Source organism: Rhamphochromis sp. 'chilingali', assembly GCF_963969265.1.
Source record: "Rhamphochromis sp. 'chilingali' genome assembly, chromosome: 4".
Taxonomy (NCBI): Eukaryota; Metazoa; Chordata; class Actinopteri; order Cichliformes; family Cichlidae; genus Rhamphochromis; species Rhamphochromis sp. 'chilingali'.
Window position 1 is genome coordinate 43454905 of NC_137948.1, and position 13187 is coordinate 43468091.

The 13187-nt window shown below is 42.8% G+C and overlaps 1 protein-coding gene across 4 annotated transcripts in view; it reads left to right on the plus strand.

Annotated features, from left to right (window-relative positions):
• Positions 1–12068, plus strand: part of tenm3 (teneurin transmembrane protein 3) — a 183226-nt gene extending 171158 nt beyond the window's left edge. For all 4 annotated transcript variants that reach the window (XM_080881555.1, XM_080881557.1, XM_080881556.1 and 1 more), the window contains 11 exons: positions 2077–2274; positions 2371–2430; positions 2733–3077; positions 4085–4329; positions 4409–4590; positions 5223–5425; positions 5942–6052; positions 6167–6309; positions 6396–6520; positions 8284–8414; positions 9716–12068. In XM_080881555.1, coding sequence (XP_080737681.1) covers positions 2077–2274; positions 2371–2430; positions 2733–3077; positions 4085–4329; positions 4409–4590; positions 5223–5425; positions 5942–6052; positions 6167–6309; positions 6396–6520; positions 8284–8414; positions 9716–10471 — 2499 coding nt within the window. In that variant the 3' untranslated portion in view covers positions 10472–12068. The remainder of the gene's footprint in view (positions 1–2076; positions 2275–2370; positions 2431–2732; positions 3078–4084; positions 4330–4408; positions 4591–5222; positions 5426–5941; positions 6053–6166; positions 6310–6395; positions 6521–8283; positions 8415–9715) is intronic.
• Positions 12069–13187: the final 1119 nt, after the last annotated feature.

The window sequence follows — 13187 nt, forward strand, 5'->3', positions numbered from 1 at the left end:
TACATTTAAAGTACCCACTACATCCTTTCCTTTGTTCTCGTACTGTCCTCATACACAATGCTCCTTCCTTTTCTACCGATTGAAACTACAAGTTCATTTTTTTTCTATACATTCACATATTTTATTGTACAGTTTTCCATTTGCATATCCAAGATGTCACATTTTGAGGCCTCTGCTCTCATAGTCACATCTATAATCAGTTTAAAATTGGCAGTTAGTCTAACATGCCTGTCTGTAGGTGAAAGCTACAGTGTCCAGCTGAAACCCATTTAGGAGAATATGCAGAATACAAGCAGGCAGGACCCAGCAGAGCAGCACGTTCAAGCTATGAAACTTGTTGTGGCCCAGGAAGAAGCTAGGCTTCCCCTTTTTTTATAGAATGAAAAGCTATATACTGTAGGATATATATATATGCATAACAAAACTTCTTGGCTTTTCAGATTTACAAATATTAACTGACAGTAGATATTCGATGAGTCCACTGTCAGAGGCCATAAGAAGATCATTTGTAACCTTCACTAAAGCTGTTTCTGTGCTGTGATGAGCTCTGAAACCTGACTGAGACTCTTCAAATAAGCCTCTGCACCTTCCTGATTTCCTATTTTTTTGTATGTTTGTCACACTTAAATGCTTTAGATCATCAGACAAATTTAAATATTATACAAATACGACACAAGTAAACACAAAATACAGTCCTAAATGAAGGTGTTTATGGTTAAGGGGGAAAAATCCAAACGTCCTTTACTCTGTATGAAAACGTGATCGCCCCTAAACCTGATAACTGGTTAGGCTAAGCTTTGAGACAAAGGAGCACGGTAAAAAACAAAACAACAACAACATCTTATTTGGTCATTTAAAAGCTAATCTGTGAGCTAACAGGAAAGGAAAATTCAGTGGATTTCAAAAATGAGGAGTGGAATTTTAAATGTCAGAAAAACATCTTTTCATTTATTTATTTTTCTTTTTTACATTTAAATTTAAATGATTTAGAAAATCTTTTTTTTATGGTTGTTGAATACAAACACACACAGGTACTCACAGACTCACACAGGCTGCTGCCTCCAAACATATCCTGCATTATCAGTCCTGCTGCTCAGTAACATTCAGTATTTATTATTTACTGTTACTGATGCTTTTCTGGGTTGTTGCCATGGTTTCCCTGCTATGTTTTTTCTTTTTGCCTGTTTTGTTTCAGCAGGTGATCAAACAGATTCAGTGTCTTTTCTCTCTCCATCCCTCTCTACTGTTTTCCCTCTCCTTCTGTTAACTCAACTTCCTAACTTCTCTTCATCTTTCCCGTCCCACAGTGTCTGTTCTGATTGTAATAACTTAAAAGTACCAAAAAATAATAAAGATCAAATAAACTGTGACAATTAAGCTGACCAGTATAGCAAAGCCATAATGATCCACGTGGGAAAATCAATCTGTTGGGAATTGTCTGGGCCTTCAGACTCTGATTGCTACATTGCAACATCACCTTGCATTGATACATTTTACATTATTAATTAATAGATTATTTACTAATGTCTAAATAAATAAAAGAATAGTAAATGAATTTATTAAAGCATATTTTATTGCACATTTCATTACTGAAGCGCAACATTCTTTATTTTGATGTGTGTGTCTCTTCTGGTCGTGGAAATGTATCCTATAAAACACACTCATGACCAAATCAGGTGTATCTGAGCAGCATATGTGGTGTCAGTGTTCCCTGAGCGCTGTGAAAAGCCACTTTGGTATTCATGTCAAACTGTCTAACACACATGCAGGGGAGCTTTGCATGACCTCGGTAGGTGCAGCTCCAGCAGGTGGTGCAACAATATCAGGATCTTTATCTGATAACATCTGATTAAACGATGCAGTGCCGGTTGTACTTGAATGAATCTTCATGTATCTGCAGTGTGGACTGATGTGAATCTAGGCTACATTTACAACATTTGCACCACTTTTGTTTTCTGTATAAGAAACTGTAATTCAGACATCCAATCATAACGTCTGTGGCCTCTCACTACAGGCCGCCACGCGACCAGTCAGTGTGTTCTGCTTCTAATTGTCTTCCTCCTGTCTCTGCATCAGTGCATGGTGCTGCTGCTGCACAGCCAGCACCAGTACATCTTTGACTATGACTCCGTGGACCGCCTGTCAGCAGTCACCATGCCCAGCGTGGCCCGACACACCATGCAGACCATCCGATCCATAGGATATTACAGGAACATCTACACCCCACCAGAAAGCAACGCGTCTGTTACTGTGGATTACTCTGAAGATGGACAGGTGTGTTTTGTTTTTAGCAAGTAAGAGACACACTGGATGTGATCAACTTCACTCAACAGCAGCAAAGCTAATCATTCACTGCTTTCTCTTTCTTAGCTCCTGAGGGTGGCTCATCTAGGCACTGGCCGGCGTATACTGTACAAATACCGCAGACAGGTAGGTTATTCATGTCTTTATGCAGCTGATTCTTCAACAAAGGTCAAAGGTTACCGATGAGGAAGGAAATGTCTGTGTATGTTTAAGGTACAGTTGTCCTGTACATGCAGCATGCAGCAGTGTTGTTGCAACATCTTTCCCGCTTCAAACTTCACAGTTGCTTTTGGTCATTGAAAGTTACCCATAGTGGAACCATAAAGAAACAGTTGGATGAGCTGTAGGCTGGTGATGAAGTGTGATATGCACAGCAGACATCCTGCTTGTGTCGTCACTGTAACACTTGTTTATATTTGTCTCGTCAGAACAAGCTGGCAGAAATCCTTTATGACTCGACCAGGGTCAGCTTCACATATGACGAGACTGCTGGTGTGCTTAAGACTGTCAACCTGCAGAGCGAAGGCTTCATCTGCTCCATCCGGTACCGCCAAATTGGCCCACTGGTTGACCGGCAAATATTCCGCTTCAGCGAGGACGGGATGGTGAACGCGCGCTTTGACTACACCTATGACAACAGTTTCAGGGTCACCAGCATGCAGGCTGTAATCAACGAGACGCCGCTGCCCATCGATCTCTATCAGTTTGACGACATATCTGGGAAAGTGGAACAGTTTGGGAAGTTTGGAGTCATTTATTACGATATCAATCAGGTAATAACGGATCTTCGATACTGTTTAAAATAAGCACCTCAGATTCTAGTAATATGGTAACATTTTAGTAATCTTTTAAACTCTGTTCTTCCAAAAGATATTCCCTTGTTGGTCTTTTGATGGTGGTGGAGAGCACCATTCCTAAATCTAGTGACTGGCAAGGCCATATCATACGAGTAACATCATTTTCATTCACATCAAACCATACGATGATTCCTGGAAGAGACCGAAGGGACACCCAAATCATGTTATCACCCCCGCTGCACGACACATCAGTTAGATCCTTTCAGGGGCACTGACACCTAAAATATTTCCACTGATGGGACAAAACTTTGGACGTCTCCAAGAGGAAGAAAACAAGTGGGATAAGTGCATTAATCAGTGATTGGTAAATGGGGCTGAGGCAGTGTCTCATGGCAGCAGAGATCACGAAAACATTTTGAAACACTGAGTTTTTGTGGATCTTCATTTCGTGGTTGAGAGTTTATAGCACAGGTTTATAGGGTTAATTAGGCTGAGGTAGCTGGACATTTCAGGTCTCGCTGTGCTGATAAGGATATATTTCAGATATCTTAATTCTCCATATCAGCTTGTTTATTGTGACCTCTCAGTGTTGCAGCTATTTGTGGATGTTTCTCGAAGCCTTGAAGTTAAACTGGCAGCAGACGAGCTAATATTTAAAGAGCGAGCTAACATCCTTTCAGATCCTGAGAGTTTGAGCACCCACAGTCCTCAGTTACGTTTAACCACTGTTATGCTTCTGGACACAGTGTTAGTCACAGGTATGATTTATGTGTGTCAGATGCAGCAGGTGTTCTTCCCTCATCAAATGACATTTTCTCCACCCACAGCTGGAGGTTGTGTTTGTGTCTTCAAAGCAATGAAACAAAACCCCACCTGAGGCAGGGTGGGGCTGTCCAGATGTCAGGTGCAGTTTTTTGATCAGCAGGGCTTTGGGTCACTGCTGAAGTGTAACAGTAGATCTTCTGTCTGCCCATCATTCCCAGATTATCTCCACAGCAGTAATGACCTACACAAAACACTTTGACCAGCACGGCCGCATCAAGGAGATCCAGTATGAGATTTTCAGGTCACTGATGTACTGGATCACCATTCAGTATGACAACATGGGCCGAGTGACAAAGCGTGAAATCAAGATCGGGCCGTTTGCTAACACGACCAAATATGGTTATGAGTATGACGTCGATGGACAGCTGCAGACCGTCTCCCTCAATGAGAAGATGATGTGGAGGTAGGATCACAGCATTCAAGAAAGAAAGAAAACACTGATGCCAAATAATAATTAACGATTCTACTTTCTGTCCTTTCAGATATAATTACGATCTGAACGGGAATCTGCATCTGCTGAACCCTGGGAACAGCGGGCGTTTGACCCCTCTGCGCTACGACCTGCGGGACAGAATCACTCGGCTGGGAGATGTTCAGTATAGGCTGGATGAGGACGGCTTCCTCAGACAGAGAGGAGCTGAGATATTTGAATACAACTCCAAAGGTTTGCACAGTTTGACCAACAGACGCAACGCAAAGTGGCACAGTAGTGTTCGTCCTCTTGACGTTGACTGTGCTTGAACAGTTTAAATGATTACCCAAATCAGACGTGTAGGAAAATGTTATATTCAAGACAGAAGTTTACAAATTGTGCCATAGAGCACCTGATCACATCCTGAGCAGTCAAAGTTCACTCGAAAGCAGCGGTCTCCACCCTTTTTTGCGCCACGGACCGGTTTATGCCCGACAATATTTCCACAGACCGGCCTTTAAGGTGTCGCGGATAAATACAACAAAATAAAACCAGTACCGGTACCGAAAAAAAGAAAATTTATTCATAACACACGTGAAAAGACCCAGGAAAACCGAGTAAACGATAAAAACGATAACAAAATAACGCTGAAAACCAATAAAACCCTGAAAACCACACATTTCACACCTGAGCCTCAACTCTCGCGGCCCGGTACCAAACGACTCACGGACCAGTACCGGTCCGAGGCCCGGGGGTTGGGGACCGCTGCTCTAAAGGCTTATGTGGAAAACAGAAAACTAACCCTAAAGAGAGTCATACATGCACTGAACATGTGCACTTTTTCCTTATAAAAGACAACAGCATCAGTATTTTTTTTACAACAGGCCTACTAGTTCGTGTCTACAGCAAAGCAGCCAGCTGGACCATCCAGTACCGTTATGACGGCTTGGGTCGGCGAGTAGCATCTAGGAACAGCCTGGGCCAGCACTTGCAGTTCTTCTATGCGGACCTGAACTATCCCACCAGGATAACCCACGTCTACAACCACTCCAGCTCAGAGATCACGTCCTTTTACTACGATCTGCAGGTACCACACTGAAAGAGTCATTTAGCTCGCAGCAGTGCTTTTGCTAAAGTTAGAAGGCTGGTTAAAAAACCTCTCTGCTGTCGTGTTAGAAGCAGGCGAGACACTCAGTGCTGTACTTTTGATGCACGACAGTCTGGTTACAGCAGGTTTCTCTCCAGTGAGCATATGGAAAAAAGTGACAAGACGGAGAGAGCAGTTTCTCCCTGTAATTTATTTAATTATTCTGCTAAAGCTAATGGTGCACTAGTTGAGGCATCTGTAACAATGCAGCTGACCGTGTCTACATATCTTTGTGGGGACCAACAGACTCAAAATGTGGTTTTAGTGTCAGGGTAACAATTCGGTCATAGTTAGGTTTAGGCATTCATTTGTCATGGCTGGGGTTAGCGGCGTGATCTCCACAAAGATGTGAAAACACGGTGTGTGTGCACCCCATAGCAATGGATTATAACTGCATATCGCAGCATGATAGCAGGTTTGTTATTGTTGAATCCAATGTTGGTTATTTTTGCACAGGGCCATGTTTTTGCCATGGAGATCAGCAGCGGAGAAGAGTTTTATATTGCATGTGATAACACTGGGACTCCACTGGCTGTGTTCAGTAACAATGGGCTCCTGCTTAAACAGGTATGCATGTTGGTCCTGCCGGAACAAAAGGCTTCAGCATGTGACTTTATTCATCAGAACTGCTGTGTTTCTCCATATCCGATGCAATTAATAGATCTTTGTGTGTCTGTGTAGGTGCAATACACAGCGTATGGTGAAGTTTACTTTGATTCCAACCCAGACTTCGTGTTGGTAATTGGTTTCCACGGAGGTCTGTATGATCCTTTGACGCGGTTGCTTCATTTTGGAGACAGAGATTATGACATTCCTGCGGGAAGGTAGGCAGTCTGACACTCGACCAGCACAAGTGTAACAGGTGACTGTAATGGTGTCAAGCATGAGCAGAGCATGTCTGTGTTTTAAGGTGGACCACTCCTGACATCAGCACATGGACACGTGTTGGTAAGGACCCTCAGCCCTTTAACCTGTACATGTTCCAAGGTAACAACCCCATCAGCAAGATCCACCAGGTCAAAGAATATGTCACAGGTAAAGGAGCGATTTGGACTTGTTTACATGTTTTCAGTCCATGTGTGTATTACCTGTTGCTTTAAGGTCACATAACTCGTGGAATAATTCCTGCTGCTCTACTCGAGAAATCATTTTCATTCTGTTTCATCAGAGAAATAAACAAGTCAAGTTTATTTATAAAGCACTTCTCAGTTAAATGAAGAAAGTTAAATGATGTAATAGCAATACGAAATCAAGTTCAGACACAGAAGCAGACGTTCCTGAGATCTGTAAAAGTAGAATAGTTTCTCCTCCTCTGTGGAAGCAGCTGGACCAGGTGACCCTGAATCCTCGCTTAGTTATGCTGCAGTAGACTAGACGTTTTTTCTTAATCCACCCTATTTCACCATGTGTTCATACACCATGTGTTCATTCACCATGTGTTCATTCACCATGTGTTCATACACCATGTGTTCATTCACCATGTGTTCATTCACCATGTGTTCATACACCGTGTGTTCATTCACCATGTGTTCATACACCGTGTGTTCATTCACCATGTGTTCATACACCGTGTGTTCATTCACCATGTGTTCATACACCATGTGTTCATTCACCATGTGTTCATTCACCATGTGTTCATACACCGTGTGTTCATTCACCATGTGTTCATACACCTCTCTGCATTAATCACAGCATGTCTTTTGTCTCGTCTCCCTCCCCTCTCCCCCGTCGGTCTGGGCAGATGGCTGCCCAACCATGAGTGTGTCAGAGGTTTCTTCCTGTGCAAAGATAGTTTTTCCTTCTCACAGTCACCAAAGTGATCGCTCATAGGGGTCACCTGATTGTTTCCTCTGGATTATTGTAGGGTCCCCACCTTATGATATTAAATGCCTTGAGGTAGGGCTGGGCGACATGGCCTAAAATCCATACTGCGGTGTAATTTGAAGCATGTGCAGTAACAGTATATATTGCGATATATTCTTCTGTATATATAGATAGATAGATAGATATAGATGTGTGTGTGTGTGTGTGTGTGTGTGTGTGTGTGTGTGTGTGTGTGTGTGTGTGTGTGTGTGTCAAAATGACTGAACAGTATAAAAATGCTATTTTAAGAACATTTATTGTGCAAAACTTTTTTTACATTTTAAATTATAAAACTTTTCAAATAATTTCAGATCTTTTTCCAAACAATGTAACAGAAAATTCTTAAATAACAAATAAAAATGAAGATAAATGCGCCAACATTTTTGAATACAGTAATAAAGTAAAATGTCTGCTGTGTAGGGCCACAGTTTTTCTTTCCACTGGACTGACTGTTTGTGGAAGGTGCAGTTTTTGGCTTTGCTCATATTCCAACACGGGCTTTGTTTTTGAAGTGAGGAAACAAATTACTTGTATTCCGTCTCTTCACCATTACTGTCAGATGATATTTTTCTGCTCAACATCCGACTGCTTAACCCAAACCAGGTCCATATGACCAGCGTCACACCGCTCTTCTTTATAAGCTCCTTGCTTGCATGACACCATCAACATGTGCTCGTGGTAGAGCGCTATAGCAAAAAGCCAAATTCATATTGTTTCTACCGTATACCGTTTATACTGCCCACCCCTACCTTGAGGCACTATATGAGTAAAATCGAATTGAATCAATGTGTTTTAAACACCAACAGAGGTTTGTCAGTTTATATGAAGGCATAAAACTAGTCCCAGTCCCTCTGATACAGTATGATTGCTTTGCATTGTTGTTTCTCAGTTTCTTTTATAAATATCACTATTTCCACTCTTCTCTTTCTCTGCAGATATCAACATCTGGTTGGTCACATTTGGCTTTCATCTCCATAATGCAATCCCAGGATTCCCTATTCCGAAATTTGACCTGATACAGCCATCACTGGAGATGAAAAAGAGCCAGCTGTGGGATGACCTGCCTGTATGTATACTCAGATGAACTATGGAGGAACACCACACCCGATCCGTCACAGCGGGCGTTTTCTCTGGTTGCAGCCCAGTGACAGTGAAACAAGTGTCAAACAAACAGTGGTTACATTTGTGCAAAATTCATTTTTGCTTGTAATACAAACCATGAAGTAGTTTTATTGCCTTGATCTTACCAAGCAGTGTTAGAAAAAAATTAATTAAATTGAATAAATCGAATGGGCGTCATCAGTCGTACATGTCACCAGTAGGTCCTCATGTTTTCTCAAAAGTCTCCAGTGATGTAACCTGGCCTGGACGTACTTCTTAAACATGTCTGAATCATCTTTCTTTGACTTTTCAGCACAAGAAAGAAACTCTAACAAGCATAATCCAGCTCCTCAGGGCTTGATCTGGAGCTCGTATTGTAGCTAAGTGGCCAGCACTGACAGCGGGTTTAGAATCGTGCCATCAGGGAGCAGCGAGTCGGTGGCTAATCCAGTCAGTCCAGTCACTGGATGATATTTGTAAATGGAATAAATGATGTAACTGCATCAAACACATCTGGGGTGGTTTGTTCGGTACTCTTGTCACTGTTGCTGATGGCCACATACGAGACATTCTACACCTTAATAGTTACTCATTTATATATAGTCATGCAAACATAACGTTGACAAGGAACAGAAAATAACAGAACGAGAAGAAACGAGGAATAAATTAATAGGAAGTTATTAGTGAGACATCCTCCCATTTAAAGGAAAGGAAATCAGTAAAGGAGGATGTCTGTGCACGTGTTGTCGGGTCATCAGTAATCACACAGTGAGGAAAAGGCGCTGACGTAGAGGCGCTGACGTAGAGACACTGACGTAGAGACACTGACGTTAACTCAGCGATTAATGAAGGCAACGACAGAAATAGAAGTGGCCGTTTCAAGAGAGAAACTGAAAGAGAGAAAAAGATAAAGAAGCAGGAGAGACTTCGTGCTGTCTTCCTCCCTGAGCCTGCTTCAGCCGGAGCTTTCTTCCTGTAAAAAGGGAGTTTTTCCTTCCCACCATCACCAAGTGTTTGCTCTCTATTATTGGGCTTTTCTCTCTATGACCCGAAACACGACTTCTCTCTATTTCTCTTCATTATTGTCGGGTTTTTACTTGATCATATAAAGCGTTGTTGTGATTTCACGCTACATAAATCAAATTGAATTGAACAGAATTTGTATGACTTGGAGCAGCAATGATCGATTGAGTCCACACACCTAGATGCAGCCGACAATGATTGTGAGTCACATTTTCAGACACCTTTTCTGCTTTTTCTCCACAGTCTATCTCAGGCGTCCAGCAGGAAGTGACCCGTCAGTCTCAGGCCTTTCTGTCGTTTGAGCGCATGCCAGAAATTCAGCTCAGTCGGCGACATTCAGACCACAACAAGCCTTGGCTGTGGTTTGCCACTGTCAAGTCTCTGATAGGAAAGGGAGTGATGCTCGCCGTGATCCAAGGTCGCGTTGTGACCAGTGCTCTAAACATCGCCAACGAGGACTGCATCAAGGTGGCTGCTGTCCTAAATAATGCCTTTTACCTTGAGGGCTTGCATTTCACAGTGGAGGGAAGAGACACGCACTACTTCATCAAGACCAGCCTGCCTGAGAATGACCTCAGCGCACTGCGGCTCACCTCGGGGAGGAAGTCACTAGAAAATGGAGTAAACGTCACAGTATCCCAGTCCACAACAGTCATGAACGGGAGAACGCGGCGTTTTGCTGATGTGGAGCTCCAGTACGGCGCCCTGACACTTCACGTGCGTTACGGGACGACGCTGGATGAGGAGAAAGCGCGAATCCTGGAACAAGCAAGGCAGAGGGCGCTGTCGAGTGCCTGGGCGCGCGAACAACAGCGAGTGAGAGACGGGGAAGAAGGAGTACGGCTATGGACGGAGGGAGAAAAGAGGCAGCTGCTAAGCAGCGGGAAGGTTTTGGGTTATGATGGATACTACGTACTGTCTATAGAGCAGTACCCCGAGCTAGCCGACAGCGCTAACAACATCCAGTTCCTACGGCAGAGTGAGATAGGGAGGAGGTAACACGGCATTAACAGAATCCAATGATCCCGCCCACTGACTGTCAGAGACTAACAAAAGCTTTTCAAACATGGATGTCACAGACTGAAACCAAGCCACTGAAGAGATCCCGCGATCCCTTTTTTTGGGATCAAAATGTTAAAATGGGATTTCTAGACTGATGATGTAACAACCACTTCAGTGCAGCTGACCCGAAACACGGCTGCAGTTTGATGGTCTGCAAACCCGGATAAAGGTTCCTTTTTTCGGTCATGTTCTTTTTCTCTATCTCGCTTTCTCTTTTTTTCACCCGGTCGTCTGCCTTCGAACAGCTTGCACGCATGACCCCCCATCCCCGCCGCCTTTCGTGAAAGGTGGGGGCTATAACCCGACTGCTATATTTGTGTGCTAGCTAGCTATCAAACAGTGGGATGTAGAGACTCGTTCAAGCGGCCGACTGAGGACTTTACAGTTACATGAGCTTGCAAGCGTTTCAACAGCTGGTAACTGTCAGTGTAATCGCCATCTGTGCATCCCTAAGAGATGTTGCAGGTGTCGTATCTCTGTTGGGAGCCACGTCTGTAGGCTCTGTCGTGTCCGTGACTGAAGCAACTGAGTGGAACCACCGTCGTGGACTCTCTAAGAAGGACAGGCACAAAAATTCAACTTTGTATGAAAGCTGAAAAAATTAACTGATTTTCTCTTTGAGTTTTTTTCTTTATATAAACTTGCTGTTGCTTCAGACAAAAAGGGTATATGAAAATTAACAAAAACATTTTTACATAGTATTACTTATACCACTATTACTACTTTTACTGCACCGTCACCACTGGAATGGACCATTATATGACCTGAACAAAGACAAACTTTGATTTGTGTTTTTACTTAAAAGCCACTTCTTCCCATTCTGTGCTCTAACAAGTTCTACAAATTTAGAGAGACCACAGTCAAACTGACGTATGTGAAGAACCAGGGCGACTGTAGGGCCACCGTTGTGTTTGCGTGGATGTACATTGGTCCTATAAACCCCCGGTACCCTGGCTGCCCAGGTGTTATTCACTTTTACAAAATGTGACTCGGCCTCATAACAAATAGACTTGTGCTTTTCTCAGTCACAGGTAGTAGTATTGCTTGCAATAGAAACATGTTATCATGGCTTTGGGTGGGAGGGGTGGGGGACAGGATTGCTGTGAGTAGTAACAAATCGTTGCTTCTCCCTTTATTTTTGCTTGTTTATCTTTAAAGGGACAGTGCATTGCCATCAGTGACATTAACGAGTAACAGTAATAGATCAAAGATCAATGTGGATGTTTACTCATTGATTGTGGGTCTCTGTACTCCTTTAGAGTTTCCATTGTGCGTATGTGTGTTTATAAGGTTGAAAAGTAACTTTAGTCATTTGGAAGGAAAGAGCAGGAACTTTCCACAGAGAGTTAACCTCATATGCTACCGATCTTTTTTTCAACGACAGTTATGACAAGTTGACAATGTTTTATGGTTTATCTTTTTCTTTATTTTGGAGGTTGATGAATTCCACTTATACGTACATCAATATTAGTCTCAGAGAAAGTAATTTATGTACAGTGTTTCTACAGTAAAGAATAAAATACATTGAAACTAACGTCTTTTTTTGCTGTGTTTGTTCTTCACTTTCACTGCTAGCAGCAATAAGAAAAAACTGATTTACTCAAGTGCTTTTTCATGCATTACATGCTTTTTATTGGCAACATCTGAAAACATTGTAACATGACTTCATAATGAAGCCTGAGATGGGGTAGGATTTTCTACAAAAGATGTCATTGAAAATCAAATCCACTAATCACCAACACCAAGAAACATCCAGCTCCCAACACAAACACAAACTGTACACAAGGACCAAACAAACTACATGCAGGTAGTGTTTTTCAAGCAAATGCAAAACAAGAAGACCGTCTAAGTCAACTCAGAAAGACCGGAACATTGTAATGGGTCCTGACTAGGGATGGGTACCGGGTTCTGACATAAACAGTAGTAACCAGAAAAGCAGCGCACATTTCGGTGCTTTATTTCGGTGCTTTTTTTTCCTGAGCTGTGATACACTTTGGATTCTAGCCAATCATTTTACCTTTCCGAGGATAGTAGGCAGGTCCAGGTACAGGCACGTTCTTTTAGAGCAGAGCTACAGATTAAAAATGCCCAAGGTGAAGCGGTCAAAGTCTGGCTGTACTTCACAGCAAAAGATGCAAACTCAGCAGCAACAAGTGCTTTAAGCTGATACTGTGATACTGTCAAAGGAGGCAACACCTCAAATCCGATGAAACACCTGGCGACGTATAGCATTTTGTTAAAAGCCGAGAAATGCACCGTATTTGATAGCTTGCTGCGAGACCTCACACCGAGCGCATCTACTGCGGGTGTGGTGCCTGTTATGACCCGGAGTTAGCAACATCCCCAAAAACCCGAAGAGGAGAGTCCTGGCCCCTAGCCCTGCCAGTGTAGCAGACATGATGAGGATGATGATGCAGCAGCAGCCGTTCTTCTCTGCGTGAGTAGCTTAATGTTGTTCGTGTATAATTTACGTTGAGTAGGCTAAACACGTGATTACATTAATGCATGTAAGGTGAACTAGCAAACACCGTCGTAGTTACATGCGGCTGTCCTCTTGTTTGATGGCAGATACTCCCTTCACCCTGGACAAAAAGGCTAAAATGACCAAAGAAAAAGAGGGAAACGGCTGAACATGAGAGGTTTTTGGACAAAG